General features: G+C 38.4%; 1 protein-coding gene across 17 annotated transcripts in view; it reads left to right on the top strand.

Annotated features, from left to right (window-relative positions):
- The first annotated feature begins 1,717 nt into the window (after positions 1-1,717).
- PSPC1 (paraspeckle component 1) overlaps positions 1,718-17,238 on the top strand; it is a 68,151-nt gene continuing 52,630 nt past the window's right edge. For all 17 annotated transcript variants that reach the window (XR_008730932.1, XR_008730931.1, XR_008730928.1 and 14 more), the window contains exons 1-6: positions 1,718-2,232; positions 4,101-4,402; positions 7,003-7,098; positions 8,078-8,274; positions 13,560-13,644; positions 14,581-14,689. Coding sequence is in view for 3 of the 17 variants with exons in the window: in XM_055702310.1 (XP_055558285.1) it covers positions 1,858-2,232; positions 4,101-4,402; positions 7,003-7,098; positions 8,078-8,274; positions 13,560-13,644; positions 14,581-14,689 (1,164 nt within the window). In the remaining 14 variants the exon portion in view is untranslated. The remainder of the gene's footprint in view (positions 2,233-4,100; positions 4,403-7,002; positions 7,099-8,077; positions 8,275-13,559; positions 13,645-14,580; positions 14,690-17,238) is intronic.

The following is a 17,238-nucleotide window of genomic DNA, read 5'->3' as shown; positions in this document are numbered from 1 at the left end:
TCCTAACATACATTTCGCTCCCCTTACATGCTTAGCAGTTTTTAAAAAGCTGTTGGCTAAGTTGGTTCCTTTTTGGTCTTAACACTTGTTATTGAATCCTAAATATACTACAAACCATAGCTCTTTGGACAGTCACTGTGATTAAGCTTTAGGGATCCCACACCGCTATTCTAATACCTCCCTCATGTTCCTACACTGCCTGACTTCATGCCTTTCCTGTAAGTAGATACCCTTCCTCTACCGTCTGTGTTTTCTGATTTTCGAAGGTTTAAATCTGGGTTTAGACCCGTGAGTCTGCTTCAGAAACAGGTGTGCTGATAAAGTAACTCATGCTGTCTGGGAATTCATGTTTTGTCCAGATCCTGATACAAGGTCAGAGACAGGAGGAAAAGGACTGAAATCTTTCTTGTGCCTCAAATAGAAAAACAAGACAGGGGCACTTCAAATATTCCCCAATGGACAAGGAAATCCCCAAGTAATGGATTCATATGTGTTGTAGAATTAACTTTTTCCTTAATATTATTTGATTAATATTTCTGATGTTGCTTTTTTGAAAGAACAGTACATGCCATGCACTAGCGGGTAACTATTAACCATGAGCTTGTCTGGACTTTTTCAGTGCTATAGTTGTAGCCATAAAACAGGTATTACAGTAATTTTCTCCTGAAGTTTTGCTCTGTTGTCTAGGAGTTCCCCCGTGTGATGCAAAGCTACAAGGGCGCCTGAAGCACTCGGGCTACGATGGTAGTAAGAGCTGAGAACTGATTATCAGGCTTTATACGAGGCCTCAGGCAGGCTGATGAGCTCTTTGTTTGAGAAATCATGCACCACTTGAATTAGTGGTTGAAGCACACGGATCAAACCTAGCAGTAAGTGGGTGTCTAGCAGGCAAGGAGAGAAAACGGTAGTCTTGTGCTGGGGAAGAGACACGCAGCCTTTGCTAGAAGGAGTGCCCAAGGAAGGAAACGTTGCACCTCTTGGAAGAAAGTAATCACCTTTATAATGAAGGATGTTGCCGCGTAAGAAATTTTCTGAGCAGATGTAACAAAGCCTTTCTCCACTCAGATTTGTCTCTCACATCTAACTCGGCGAAGGCTTTCTATCCCTGCGCTGCCTGCAGGCCCTGCCCCCGGTCCCAGTGCCACTGCACACTGCTCCGGCGCTCCGTCCCCCGGGCTGCTCCCCCGCAGCCGCCTCAGCACCGCCCGCGTGACGCCTCCCCCCCTCTCCCGCCGCGACCAGGCACCCCCCGGGCCCGCCTGTCCTTCCCTCAGGGGAGACCCCAGCAAGGGGCTCTGCCTCTGCCTGGGGACGGACTGCCGCAGAGCCTGCAGGACCTGAACGCTTCCGAGACCGCTACTCTAATCCGTCGATGCGTTTGCGGCTGCTCTCCGTGCGGGGGGTCAGGTATCAAGGCAGCCGAGCTAACAGGGAGCAGCAGGGAATCTTCTGGGCGGGTTGTTCTCTCAGCCAGAGCAGCCGGCTGGTACGCATCTGTCCCCGCAGATGCGGAGACCGATCTCTCCTGGTGTGAGGCAAGATCGCCTGTACGCCGGAGGAGAGCGAACAACAGTGGCGGACACAGGCGCGACACCATGGGCAGACGCCGTCCCCTCACAGCCGCGCAGGGCAGCGCAGGCGCGAAGCCCTCCCGCCGCCCGGCAGCGGGCGGCAGCAGCAGCAGCGGCAGGGAAGGCAGCGCGGGCGGCGGTGGGCGGGGCTTTCCTCAGGGACGTTACAACTCGTTGAGGTTGTCGGCGGCGCCATTTTGAATTGGCTGAGGGTCGGAGGAGGTGGTTGCTGAGCTGGGCTCCACGTCCCCCGAGAAAACCAGCGAGAAAGGAACGAGGTCCGAATATGGCAGCGAATAGGAACTTGAAGCAAGTGCGGATCGAGAATAGCTCCCCAGCGGCGCCGCTGGGTATGGTGGGGGGTGGTGGCGGCAACCTGAAGGGATTGCGGGGCCTAGAGACGGAGAGCGAGGCAGCGGCGGCCATGGCGCTAGTGCCGAGCAAGGAAGGTGGAGATGAAGAGCAGGAGGTTGGCTTCACCATCGATATCAAAAGCTTTCTGAAACCTGGTGAGAAGAGCTACACGCAGCGCTGCCGGCTGTTCGTGGGGAATCTGCCTACTGATATCACCGAGGAAGATTTCAAGCGCCTCTTCGAGCGCTACGGGGAGCCTAGCGAGGTCTTCATCAATCGGGATCGTGGCTTTGGCTTCATTCGCCTGGTGAGGATTCGCGCGAGCCTCTGTAACCCAGGGGCTGCCTTTGCATGCGGGAGATTTCTGTCCTTTGCCCACCCCCTCGCCTTTCCTTGTCGGGCGGGTGTAAAAAAAGACAGTAGCAGGCCCTCGTTCTCTCTCCTTGCTGCTAGCGCTGTTCCTTCCGTTTCCTCTTTCTTCTCCCCCCTCCCCTATTTGCCTCCGTACATCCGAGCCAGAGGCCTGCATTGTGAGCAGCCTTCCCAGCGCCTCGCGTTTAGGTTTCCATCTCGCTATGCGGTACTCTGCTGCTTTCAGGGCCCCTCCACCAGTTACCGGTGACGTGCTGCTGCCACGGGTACTCCTGCAGCCTTGTTATTTTTTAGTGAATGGAAGATGTGGTTGCGCGATCAGCTTTGTTCGTGTAGTACTTGTATAAAGACTTTCCTTATTTAAATGGGATAATTTATCGTACTTTAGGATTAGAAAAAAAAGGCTTCTTTGTGCAGAGGCATATTTCTGTTCATTGTACGTTTCGTCCATGAAAACGGTTTAATTAAAGACTCGACAGGATTGTTTCGAAGTACCACTGCTCACATATCATGAAAAGAGAGTATGTAATCTCAAAATTGAAAAGAAATGGGACTTTGGGGTTGTTTTAAATTACTGATGTCCGGATAAGGCTAGATTTGTAGGGGTAATACAGTATTCGATCGAATATGCTCGGGTCGAGCGTGCCAAAAAGGAATAATCTGAAAAGTTCACGATGTGATATTTAAATACTAAGTTAACGTGCAGGATTAGTTTTCATGACTGCCATGTCTACAATGCACTGATGTATATAATTCTGGGAATAGCTTTAGCGTGCTTTGAGTGTCTCTATTTTTTCCATTTTCCATAGTTACGATTTTTTTCCATATATTTTACTGGTTAGGACGTTTTTCTTTTTGTCATCTTAAAGATAAGTGTTTGTGGCATTCTGCCATTCATCTTTTACCTTGAGAATCCTCCAGCCTGAAATAGCAAATTTCTGGAGGAAATGTGATACGTTTACATGTCATTACTCAGTTTTGTATGTAATATAGATTACATATAGCATTTATCTGAATTTCCCTTTTCCGTTGTGTTTAGGGAATGTGTTATTTTGTAACAATTTACGTAGTCAGTTGAACGGTGAAGAAAATGGCTATGATCTGAAGAGTATTTTCTTTAAGAGATTGCAGGTATCAGACTCCAAAAAAATCTCTGAAATGAGGAAAAAGGCAGTTAATGATGCAGACTGTCTCATGGATGTGGGTTTATAAAGCCCATAAATGTGAGAAGTATGAATACAAGAGCAAAAAAGGTGATTTCATCATTTGTTGATGAAATTCGAATTGGACATCCACTGAGAGTTCATCCAGCAGTGGTAATGAGCAAGTGTGATATTTTTACTTAAAAAAACTAAACACCTTAGATCCTGTAGTGTAATCTTTGAAAGTACTGTTTCCTAGTATATGGAGCTGGGGATGCAGAATAAAAACATTTGAGTAGGTGAATATGAAAACCATCAGCAACTTATCTCTACTGAAAGCCTTTACAGAGCAGCACAAATGTATCCGTCATAATGAGAATTTTTAAAGTCCTCTAATGTGCAGCAAAAATTTGCACCTATGTAGTTTTTTAAGAAAAAATGTAGGGAATGACAGATGCATATTCTTTTAATCAGTAGGCAGGAACGTTGGGGGTTTTTTTGGGGGGTGGGGGTGTGGGGTGTGAAGTTGAATGACCCTAATGCTAATGTGTTCAAGTTAAGGCAAAAAACTTTGGTACTTCTTAGGGGGGGAAGGAACACAATCTGGTATCTGTTGTTTTTGAAAATAAAATATAAAAAAATATTTTATATCTTGAAAAAGGAATCTAGGACACTGGCTGAAATAGCAAAGGCAGAACTTGATGGTACTATTTTGAAGAGCAGACCACTTCGAATTCGATTTGCTACACATGGAGCTGCCCTAACGGTCAAGAATCTTTCACCTGTGGTTTCTAATGAGCTGCTGGAACAAGCATTCTCTCAGTTTGGTCCAGTGGAAAGAGCTGTTGTTGTAGTAGATGATCGTGGCAGAGCTACAGGAAAAGGTTTCGTAGAGTTTGCAGCAAAACCTCCAGCACGGAAAGCTCTAGAAAGATGCAGTGATGGGGCATTCTTGCTAACAACGTAAGTTCACAGGCTTTTGTTTGAATTGTGTATGTATTTCTGATGTGAAAGAAAACTGCATTCCTGGGTGTTCCCTAGTTCTTATTTCAATTTTTGAAAACCCTGAAGTGAGAAATTAAGGTGTTTTACAGGAATACCCCAAATATTCCTGATTTTTCTTTTTGTGAGGAAACCAGTCTTTTTCTGCTTACTGTTAATAAGATGACTTGTAATTACCATATGAGAGTCTGATAGCACCATTTTTCTTTTCAGTCTTTATGTGGTAGAGCTTCTTCTAGTGAGACTTTATTTTCGTTGCTTGTACTCTTCCTGATCCCACTAAAAATATGACAATAATACTGCTGTTTCTTACAGAACAGTGCACTACACTACACTGCTGATACTTTGTAAACTCAGGAAAGTGTTGCTGCGTTTATTTCTATCTCAGAAGTTTTATTTGTGGCTTGGAAGGCCAAAAGTACCTTTTTTAAAAAAAAATGAAGATAGGTTCTGCAGAAGTTTATGGCAGTGATTTCTGGGAAACTTTCTATTTCAAGGGCAAGCAACCTTGCAAATCCCAGCACTTTTCTCTTGCATCACTTATTTCTGCACTTGCTGAAGAGAGTTGTTAACTGCTGTGCTTTAACACATTCACTAGTTAACAAATGCTTTCTTAAAGACTGTGTGAATGGATACATATTCTGGATTTTTTTCATTTTTTCTGTTTCTTATTTGGGAAAATAAGGCTGTGGTTCCACAACAAGGAAGCTTGCTGCTATAAAATTAGGGAACTTGGTAGTTCTTGTCTTCTTGTCTTGGCAGTGCTGTTGATCTTTTATCTGATTGAGAACTTTCTGATACTTCCATAAGCCACTTGTGCTTGCTAAAACAACAGAAAATTATTCAGCCGTTTCTCTTGGGTTCATTTTTGACTGTTTTAAGTACATAAAAGTACTTGCTGACATGGGTGGTATGAACATCAGGTCCAGCAGAGGATAAGGCAGGAGGTGATGTTACCAGGAGGAGATTGCAGGCTGGGAGGAAGGGTCTGGAACTCCTTTTTCTGGTGATAATCTCATAAATCTTGTGTGCCACTGAACTGACCTGGTGGCGGCATAGTAAATGCAATCTGAATGCGTCTTTACTGTTATCAGTAGGTGCCAGCAATTTGTTCTTAGTCCCTGGGTTTTCTTGGCATTAGTATTTGAATGGAAGCGCAGTGAGCCAAACAAGGGAACTTATCTAGTTCAGTGTTACATGAATGCTATTCTTGGCATAAGAGATGCGGCAGGGAAAAAGAAGCTAGGATTTGAGGGAGGGTATTCTTGTTTTACCAGCTGGATAAATTTGTTGGATTGAAATGACCATCTAACTGTGGCCTGAGTGAATAAAAACCACTTGATTTTTGCCTGGCTTAGGAGGCTGACATGTTCCGTAATGCGCAGTTGCAAAGATAATTAGCACGAATCTGCTGCCATTTGCTTCACAATCTAAAATTTTACATTTTTAGCTGAAAACTTTGCCTGTTCAGAAGAAAATTTGAAATTAATGGGCTAAATATAGCAAAACTAGGCATTTGAAATGTTAACTTAGACATTTAAAATTGTTTTAAATAATAACTTGTTAACACCACAGTTCAGTTGCATTTAAATGACAGAACTGCCAGCAATTGCCATGCACATAACATCAGGAGAAGCAGCTGCTGAGTTGTGTTCCGTGATTCCAGACTTCATCATTTTAATCTGCACTGAATGCCTGAAGGTTTTTTTTTTCAGTTGTTGATGTTGTTAAAATACAATTATTTTTTTTCCCCATGAAAATACCTGCAAAGTAAATTAAAGATGTGGAACACAACAAATAAGCGCTGGTGTTTTGAAAATAGTGTCTCTAGCTCTTTTCGTATCCCTCTAAGGTTTGTATTATAGGCTGTGCTCCCAAGACGGATGCAGGCAGCTTTTTATATAGTTCGGGATTCTTTTACTGCCTTCCTTGGCAGTACTGGCTCATACTTGCCTCTAATTACCACAGATAATGAGAATTCAAGGAGAATATTTTCCAAGATAAATTAGTATTCTGAATTTTGAGACTGTGGTTGTTCAAATAATGGGCTTTAAATAACTTAAGCAGAAATGTTTTTGCAATTATCACTGGACTAGTAATGCCAAATTATCAATCTGTTTTCAGTTGTAGAGTAACTTTTAATACAGTGTGGAAATATGAATAGGTTGTGTTGCTCTGTTTTGGGTTTGTTCCCAGTACAATCATGGCCCCTGTGTTGACTGATGAAAACAAAAAGGTAGTTCCTTCCTAAATATCTTGTAATTGTTTGTAGATGGGTGTGAGGTTTTTTTAAAGAAGTCTTTGAATACTTCATAACAAACAGAACTGCATCAAGGAAATTGTAGTTTCTAAGCAGAACAGCTGGTTTTGGGTATAGAAACAATTATTTTCAAAGATAATTTTAAATCAGGATTCATTGGGATTCTGTGGTTTAAGGAGAATTTGCAAGGTACAGGAATTATAGTTAACATATAAGCTTTCTGGAATGTTTCCTCAAAATACTAAAATAACTTTAACTGCTTCATTTATGATTTAATTATTAAATTGAAACTGTATTCTAGAACACCTCGACCTGTTGTTGTAGAACCAATGGAGCAATTTGATGATGAAGATGGACTGCCAGAAAAGCTAATGCAAAAAACACAACAGTATCACAAGTAAGTTGTGTTTAGCTTTATTTTATAAAACATGATTTATGTACTTAGGTTGGTAAATATATGCTAATTTTTATTTTTAAGTTTGTGTAACAGTAAGTAGTGTTTGTCTGTTGTTCTGTTTTGTGTGAAAGGATTAAATAGGACAGTGCCAAGATTTCCTAATCGTAGTAAAATTCAGGCTTGACTTGTTGGTTTAACATTCTGTGCATTTACTAAAGTAGATTCCTGGCCTACACTGCAATTAGTTGGAGCTTGTTGCCAGCCAAACTAGAATCTTTTATGGATTAGGGGTGTGGTCTAATCCTGCAGAGATTTGTATACCCACAGATTTTTTTTGTTCTCTGAATAGCCCCTTAACTGTGAAGTCAGTGGAGTGTAAATCTTTGTGGCTTGCATGGTTCTGATAAAGCTTTGAGCCTGACATGAGAAACAGTCTTGATCATGAGGTGGAAGGGAAGTCACCTAGTCTGATAATATTAATTTTTAGTATTGAAATTTGATTGCTAATTAGAAATCATGTTGCTTGAAGTTAAAATGCCTGTTCTGGTAAGGCTGTAGAATGCCACTTTAAAAAAATGTCACTTAATTACATATTAGTGTTACAATGTGAAAAAAAAAAATGTTTGCACCTTTTAATGTTTAGAGATTCTGGCTAATATTCTGAGCTGTCTAGTAAGCTTTGATATTTATTTAGCTTTTTTTTTAATTGACTGCTTGCTTTAGAAGGCTGAACACAATCTAGTGTTGCAGCTTAGTATTTTGTACCACTGTAAATATGAATTTCTATTTTAATTTCTGTGATCACATTACTTGCCTTAACAGCTGAATGAGGCGTTGACTGGTTTAGAATGTGGTCACCTGACAGGTTGATTTGAAGTCAGATTTACACTTGAACTGATTGTTTATAAATTCTTTGGCTGTTACAGCTGTTGATGTAAATGTATCCTTCTGTACATTTTAACTGCAAAATTTTTATTAGGGAAAGAGAACAGCCTCCACGTTTTGCTCAGCCTGGAACATTTGAGTTTGAGTATGCTTCACGGTGGAAGGCTCTTGATGAGATGGAAAAGCAACAGCGTGAACAGGTTGACAGGAACATTAGAGAAGCCAAAGAGAAACTAGAGGCAGAAATGGAAGCAGCTAGACATGAGCATCAGCTAATGCTGATGAGGCAAGGTAAAATTAGATAATCTACTAGTATTAAATTTCTTTTGTCACAGGTTTTCTTTGTGTAGCATACTGGGCTGTATATTAAACTTGGAGATTTTTTCAGACACTTTAATTAAATACATTAAACTGAGAAAAAGGAAGTAATATTTCTCCTTACACATATTCCTTAATGATTTTCAGAGATGGATTAAGAAACTGACAAAGGGGTCTGTGTCTGTTTTCTTCACTTCTGAAATATGTCTAGTTTAATTAATTAATGTAAAGAAATTTAATTGGTAGATTCACACTCATCAGTAGAATTATTTTCCATTTTTGGTCTTGCTTATGGTACTAGATAGGACTAAGTACTGTATGTGGGCCATGTGCAGGAAAAATAAAATGATAGATAGCTTGTACTTCTTTTGGCTGTTCTGTGCACCTCTGCTAAGTTTTTAAATGTTCCTGTAGATGATGTTACTTCTTTTCCCTTTTGAAACCTGGCTGAGAAGTCTGATGTGTGCATAGCATTTATGTAACAACTCAAAATAACTCACAGTTGCCATGAATTTCAGTCATTCTTGAAATTTTAAGATTATGTATCCCTCTCTTTAATTTGGACATCATCTGCTAGTGTTGAGGGGGAAAAAAGTCACCTTAGAAATTGCTTTCATGCTCTATGTTTAAGAACAAAGCTGGGTGGAGCTTGTGTTTCTTGGGCAGAGAGAGTGGTAGCAAGGTAAGTATCTGATACCTTCTGCTTCTCCCCAAAACACATTTTTCCCAAAATGTGGTGCACATGCAATCACTGCTTTCCAGTTCAGAACCATTGAGCTACTACTTACTTTAGTTCCCTCTGTATTGACTGCTAAATTGCAACACTAGTGGATAGAGTTTAGATATATTTCCGATCTGTTGGAGAGGATCTCAAGGTTTGTTGCATGAATGGAACACTGAAGTATTTTGGGGTTTTCTTTGTTTTTTTAAAAATCTTAATTTAAGGGAGATCATGGCTACCTAAAAAAATTCTTATCCATGAGTGTGTTAGATCATAAGACAGTACAATAACTAGCTTGATAGACTGAATAAGAGTGCCATGTCTTTTTAAAGGGATTTGAACTTACTGATGCATTTCAAAACTGAAACCCAGGTAACTCATGCAAGCTGTCTGCTGCAATTATTTGGCTTTACTTAATGCTTACTCTTAAGAAAGGGCATTTTTGTTGATAGTACCACTTACCTGTGTGAGGCTGGTTTATCTTGTTTCTGCTGACTTGTATGACGTTGAAAATCTCTGTATGACTGGAATTAAAGTATTCAGTAGGTTGGTGGAATTAGAGCACCTGAATGCTTGGATATATTAACTGTAAACACATAGTCTTTTAAAATCTGTTTTAAAACATTTCATGACTGGAAAAGAGATTAAAAGGAGGATATTTTTTTTTTTTTAGTATAGTATCCTTAAATCTACTGCAACTGAAAGTTGTCATTAGGAAAAAGTTTACTTAGCCTGTTTTTTTCTAAATAGACATGCTTGCTTTTAGTGTGAAACCATACTGTTTACATAAGATCTTAAATACAGAAGTAAAATACAGAGCATAATAAAATCAAACCCTGTTTTGGAATGCCAGTTATTTATTGCAGCACCTGAAATGACAAATGTCAAGTTATTTCTTGGTGTATTTTCCAAGCAAAAAGTTTTAAAGCATTTGGTTTGTGTGTAAGCATAGGTATATCTTATAGGTGAGGAATGTGAATGTTAATGTGATATAACAACAATGCCTATAATACATAGGACAAGCTCCCCTTTTCAGTTAGACATTTTTAATGTGGTGTATATGTGTGACTGACACTGGTAAAGATGGTTCAGTGCTGAAAATGCAGGTTAGATAAATTGCCATTGACTTAACTAATTGTTAACATTTCACAATACTAATGAACCTGCTCTGGAACTTACACTCTGGAATTTTTTTAGAATTTATCCACCTGTTGCCTGTACTTGGCAGCAAGGTTAGGCATTACTTTTTCTTAAATTATCATGCCTTAATCATGTTTTAAACTGAGACAAGATGACAGTGGCTGTTCATTAAGATAGAAAAGGTCTTGATGGTAAAACATGGGAGAACAGTTTATGTTTTGTGGGTATGAGGGTTTCTTTCAAGAAGAATGTGAGGGAAAAAGTAGCCTCTTTTATTAATATCTATTGAAAACTCCACCTCTATATGGAAGAGAATTACTCCTGTTAAAGACCCACTAGAAACATGAATGGTTTTGGTGCTAATATTCCAGTGAGGAAACAAGCTTTTTGTTACTGTGGGAGGAGGGTTTTTTCCTTTCCTGTTCAGTTAGCAGACTACTTCAGTACCAAATAACTTGGAATTTTGTTTAGATAATTAGATTTCTGCTTATTCACCTGAAGGTATTTAATTTGCCAGGCTCCTAGGGGTTAGTAGACATTCCTCGTATTTCAATCTTGTCAACTCTTTAGCTTTAGTATGTATGAAAATAAGCTCTTTTTTTTCCCTCTTATTTTTATTTTCGGATATTAGTTGCTTCTATATCTTACTGGACTGAACGGTGTCTCTGGGTTCATACAATGTCAAGAATATTATATTAATGAGATTGCATTGTAGGGTGTTTAAGAAAGATGCAACTTTTGAGGTGTCAGAACCTAGAATTAATACTTCTGTATGCCTAATGCACAAACGACATGTTTGAAGTACAGAAGTAGTTATTCTGAAATACGGAATGCAATATTGTCAGGAGCTAAAAAGATGATGGGAAGGGCAAGCTTAGTAGAGTCCATATATTCCTGCAGGTGAAGGTTTTGTAGAATTTGCATCATGAGAGCTAGTAGGATTTGAACTGGAACATGTTGGCTTAAGTACGCAGGTTTTTGTGGTGTGATATTAATACTGAAGGTAGACTTTATTCTTATGACGTGTAATTTTTCACTTCTAAGTGTCATGTTTTGACAGATTGAGTCAGAAGTAATTTGTAAAGCAGAATACATGATTGAGTCAGAAGTAATTTGTAAAGCAGAGTAACATGTTTCCATGTGTAAGTAAATTGTCATGATGTTTCTGATCTACATATTGGTAATGTGCTTCAGACTTTTGTAAATATTGTCTCATAATGGTGTTAAATAGTTTATGAAAATACTGGAAAACGTGACTGAATTTAATCAGAAGCTTCATCCTTTATCAGTTATATGGAAGTTGGGCATTTGCTTTCAACTTCTAGAACCTGAAAAATCAGCAGCTGAACCAAATTAAAAATCTTTTCGGATTTTGTATCACTGCTTGTAGGATTAACTTCAGAGGTGAGAATATGCTTTCACCTTCTGTCCTCTGCTCTGCAGAAGGTTAAGCAGAAAATGAAGACCTTGTCCTTTTTTAAGCATGAGAAGGTGCAGAAGCTAATAATAATGCTCTTTGGGGTTTTTTTCCACAGCTGCTTTAGTGTGGGTTTTTTCTATTCAAGAGAAAGGGCCTATGTCCAACATGTCAGTCCAGAATTAGCAGCATTGCATGTCTTTTAATATAAATGGCTCTGTCCACAGCCTGAAGCTATAGATCTGTATTTTCATCTGGCTTGTAAGGCTTTGTGCCGAGATTCTACCGTTGTCAAATGGTACTGGATTATAAGTTGATATGTTGAACTTTAAATACTATAAACTTCGGGAAAGGCAATAATCAGAACTATGCTGTGGGAAAAAATTAAGAGGACACTGGGAAAAAGTAGGATACTACACCTTAAAGATAAAGGGGAGTAAATGATAAATTTGTAGCAATTAGTGGCAGAGAGAAAGCAGGAAATCCTGTGTGCAGTGTATTAACACAAGAAAAAGGGAACGCTACATAAATATGAAGGAACAAAGAACTGAAAAGGAAGCTTCTTTTCCCACTGTGGACAATATTGAGCAAATAATGGGTCAGTTCTTGATCTCAGTAATACCATGAAACAAGGTAAAGGTTGATTTTTAAAAGAAAAAAAGTCCATTTTACTCTGAAATAATCTAGAGGTTATTAAAAAAAAAGTGCTTGTGGCACTCTCCATGTATCAGGATAATAGTGGCCAAGCCTTCTGTAGCAACCACAGTTGGGTTGGAAAGAAGCAGCCTTCAGGCTTTGTGATTTGAGTGAATCTTTAATACAATCATATTCTATTGAAATGTGTTAATTTTGCAGAAGAGATCGGAAAAGCAAGCCTGCAAAATGTGCTTGAGAAAGGACTTCTAATATCAGTAAGGATGCTGTGAGAATAAAAATCTGATAATCTTCTTTGTTAGAAAAAACCCTCCATGATATTTTGGTGAAAAGTACTGGTCATTGTGGTCGGTTTTGGATATTAAAGTAAAAGGTTAAGTTATAATAATGCATGCTCATGCAAGTTTGAGGGAAGTGATTTGCATGGCTAAAAAGATGCTTTAATTAGTTTAGTGAAGAAATGCATAGAGAAACGTGTGGAGTAGTTGAACTAAAGCTTAAAAGGCGTATAGTAGGTGGTATAGTGAAATGTTGCTCATGGTGTCTATAAATAATGCCATGTAGCCAATGTCCTATGAAGATAGAAAAGGCAAACAACTGCTTTCTAACAAAAGGTAGAATTAATATTAATTGAAGAAAGCATAAATTTCCAGGGAGAAATCAATAATGTTACTGGTCAGAAACTAGTACAGCAAAACTGGTGTTAGTTGTGCCTTGCTTTTTACGAGCATTTTAAGTGCTTTTAAGAGGATACATGGCTGTTCCTCTCTGGTAGTGTTGAAAGATTAGTTGTTTGTAAGTTGCTATAGGCAGAGTCATATGATAAATCGTTATGGAGGCTCAGATTACATGCACCTGAAGTTCATATCACTTTTTTCTGATGTGTGCTGTGTAGTGGCCTGCAATAGGTGGTGGATGGTATAAGCCTATATATATTGTACTGGTTTTCTTGCTAGTACACAATACTTTTAGCAATATGCACTGTTGTGAGAATATTAATGCCTTGCCCTAGATGTAGAACCAGGATGTGATTTAAGAGATTGAGAGGTTTTTTCCTCCTTTTGTTGGAGGACTTCAGATTTCTGTTTCCATAGCCTGCTTTGGAGTCTTTTCTAGTCCTGTATCTTTCTGTGTTTGTGAGCCGTGGATCCAGTGGTTTTTTTTATATACTAGACTTAGCTTTATGGGAAGAAACTAGTTAAATGCATTGAGAAATTTCTTTAAAAATTGAATGTTAGAACTGTAATCTGACAGTAATAGCAATTTTTTTGTGTTGCCACATTGTTGATTGGCAGCTTTCACCTTTTACATTTTTAATCTTGTTAGATCTCATGCGACGTCAAGAAGAATTGAGGCGTTTGGAAGAACTTAGAAATCAAGAACTTCAAAAACGCAAGCAGATACAATTGAGGTATTTCTTCTACTGTGCAAAGGCGTGGCGTGCATCTGCTGTAGGCCTGTGTAAATTTAAATACTGAAGCTTGTAGGGCCTGCTTTTGATAGCAAATGTTTCTGCTGCTAAGAAGTTACTTTTAAAAAGCATAACATGTTTCTTGAACAGAAATGATCACTTACGCTAATATAAAAGAATGCTTTAAAATATTTCTTGGTTTTGAAAAAAAATCATTTCAGCTTTACTAGTACTGTTAAATTTATAGTTTTGAAATGTCTTAATTTTTTTTTGTTTCATATTATTTATTTCAACCTTGTAACTGAAGCATAGCTGTAATAGATTTGGACATGCTTCTAAGACTTAAAGGCAGGTGAACTGCATATGAAATAGTAGCATTGCAAATTTATAGTCTCACATGAGATTTTGGGGATATTTTCACTTGATATTCTGTTATGCTGTAGACAGTTTTTCCTTTAGGATCTGATTCATACAAATATTTGTTTTCATGCCTGCTAAAATTTACGATAATGAGCATAGTAGCATCATGTTGATTGAGGTTATGCTTTTCACATTAAATATAATGAGAAATGTAGATGAGAAAAAAGAACACAATATGAACTCCTCTCAGAGTTAAAAATGTGTCTTTTTGGTAGTATTGAAATGTTTTAATCCACAGGGACTTGTTAAAACCTGGAGTATTGTAACCTGCTTACCAATATGTAGCCAGAAGAACAAGTATAGAATGTGCAGGTATTGTAATTACCTGTATTCTAATTAACAATAATAAATCCTTCAATAATATTCAAACCCATCACATAGATTAGTGTGTTATGCTACATAAAATAATAAGTAATGGCCAGCTTTGTTTATATGCTTGATCTTATCTCCTGAGACTGAGTACAAGACTGAACAGGTCAGGAGTCTAAGTTGATACAGTTTTTGAAAAAATTCTAGACATGAAGAAGAACATCGACGTCGTGAAGAAGAGATGTTACGCCAAAGGGAACAGGAGGAATTACGACGACAGCAGGAGGGAGGTTTTAAGCCAAATTTCATGGATAATGTAAGTAAAATTCTATGATAAAGGTCCAAATTGTGAAATCTTTTTAATTGTGATATTCTTATATACTATACTAGCTGTTGAGCTGCCGCCTTCTTGTTTACTGTTTTTCATTTAGTATTTCAACGTTCTTGTGAGTGGTACAAATTTAGTAGTGTAGTTGTTTCTTTCTTTGTACGATGGCATCAATGTTGTTTTTCCTACAAGCTGATGATATAACACTTCAGTTAAGTGAAGGTGTTAAGATATTTTGCCTCTTTTATTTGGGAAATAAATTTTCCCAATAAAATAATTAAATTTTTCTGAGTGGGAGGTCATGGGAATAAATGATCTTTCCATGAGCAGGTGCCCTAGTGTGAAGGCTTAAATTTTAAACCAATTCAGGCTGTTAAGCTTGTTTGATTTGCTTGCTCACTTTTATGTTCAACTTGTTAAGGCTATATACTTCAGAAACAAAATGGGCAGGGTTAACTTCATACGGAGCATAAAATCACTCTTCCTCTTGGACCCTAGTGTAAAACTAGATGAGGAGAACCTCAAAATCTTTGCTAAAAGGAGACCAAAAGATTAAAGGTGGGAAAAAAAAATTGTCCTCTGCTATAATTTCTATGTTATTTATATTAGTAATTTAGGCGTGTTCTGCCTCTGAAGACTCATCCTGCAGGACTATCAAAATGGTGGTCTCAGAGGAGTCAGCTTCTAATTTTTCATGATAATCTATTTTGGTCAAGGGTATGATTTTTTTGTTTCTACTAACCAAAGCAGTTAAATGAATGCAGCCTGTATTGTGAATACTTTAGTTTCATGTGAGGGTACCTTTTACTGTTCTTAGTGAGGAAGCATCAAATAAGTGATCCGCATAGTACTCTTTTACATTATTAAAACAACTGTAGTCTGCAGGAGGGAATTTTTCTCCCCTTTACAGGTACAACTTGATACCTAAATCAAAAATAAACTGCTGGTTTCTCAGCTACATTCTAATTTTGTGTTTTGTGGAAGAAATACCTATTTTACATTTTATACCATAACATTTTCTGTAGAGTTGGGAAGAATATATTATGTATGTTCTGAAACATCCTAAGAGAAGTTAGAAAACAAAAGATTTCTTGGTCTCTGTGGAACACTTTTTTCCTCACCCTCTGCCCCCTAGAGTTTATAGTAAAGATGGGGAGGAAGGAAAATTTTTCCTTTGATCTTACTAACAGCTGTCAGTTAATTTTGCTGATTGTACTTTGAGACACTTGGAGCAGAAAAAAGTCAATCATTTATTTCCATATGTTTGCACTTTCATGGTTTCAGCATGTCTTTTCTTTGCGGTGATGAAGGTCAAGGATTCAAAACTCACAATGTCCTTTAGTGTGTTCCCATATACTATTAAACATATTTTGTGAAATAGCATATAACAGTAGTCTGATGTAATTTAGAAATAGCACTTAATGTTTGTGACTTCTGTAGTGCCAGATACGAAATTTCACCTCACCTTAGTATTTTCACATAGCATCTTTTGGGGTAGCCTGACTTTCTGAACCTATAAGCTACCTGTTGAAATCCTGTGGCGGATCTGAAAGCTGCAGAGCGCTGCGGGAAGGGGAAGTTGGGGAGCCAACCCACAGGCTTGAGATGGCTGTAGCTCCCTTGAATTCCATTGCTGTGCAGAAGTCATGGCCTTTATTCTGCAGCGTGGGGTGCTGGGGAAGACCAGATAATGTTGGCCCCAGCAACCTCTACTGGTTTTCTTCTTGCATCTGTCTTGAGATAATGTTACTTAGTCTTTGTGCTTGAATTGCTTGTCACAGTTTGGCCATCCTCGCGTTTATCTGCATCTTTAAATTCCGAACTCTGTGTGAATAGAAACTGTTGAAGTTTGTGTGCTGGACATGGGAAAAATGTAGTGTAAGGGAAGAGGAATGGTTCAAATGGAAAGCACTTCAATCACTATGCATAATTTTTGTGATGTGTATGTGATTAATCTTTTTTGGCGGAAAGGTAAAGGTGTGGAAGAATAATTTGGAAGTTTGTAGCTTTCCCACTGAGTTGCATTACAGGAATTGTGTGTTTATCTGGAACTAATAATACACTGCAAGAATATATAGATGTAGTTGTGCAGTGACAAGCCTACTAGAAGCTATGTAAAAGAATATATAGTACAGGTGTTGGTTTTTTAATGTTAGTTGAAGTGGTATATATAATAATTTAAAATTTTTTTCTCCAGTCTTCAGACTAGTATTCTGGTCATGTGTTGACATGTTTTATTTCTAATGTCCTTTGAACTGTGAAAGAGGAAGAATTGAAACAAAAATGCCAGTGATGTATTTACTTTCTTTAGCAATTGTTTCTAGTAAGGGCAGCTCTGTACCTCCAAGCATGGCCTATCGTTTTATAGGCATCCATTATAGCATGTCTGTAGATAACTGTACTTAAGTTGTATAGTGTGAATGGGAATTGAAAAAGCCTTTGCTTTTTTCGGCAGAGAAGAATTTTAAACCATTTCTGGAGATTGCAAAATGATACACCAAGTCTTTTGTCAATTAAGTAGAGTTTCTTATACAACT

The sequence above is a fragment of the Falco cherrug genome, chromosome 2 (genome assembly GCF_023634085.1).
Source record: "Falco cherrug isolate bFalChe1 chromosome 2, bFalChe1.pri, whole genome shotgun sequence".
Classification (NCBI taxonomy): Eukaryota; Metazoa; Chordata; class Aves; order Falconiformes; family Falconidae; genus Falco; species Falco cherrug.
Note: the sequence above shows the minus strand (reverse complement) of the source record. Positions and strands in the feature narration are given on the sequence as shown.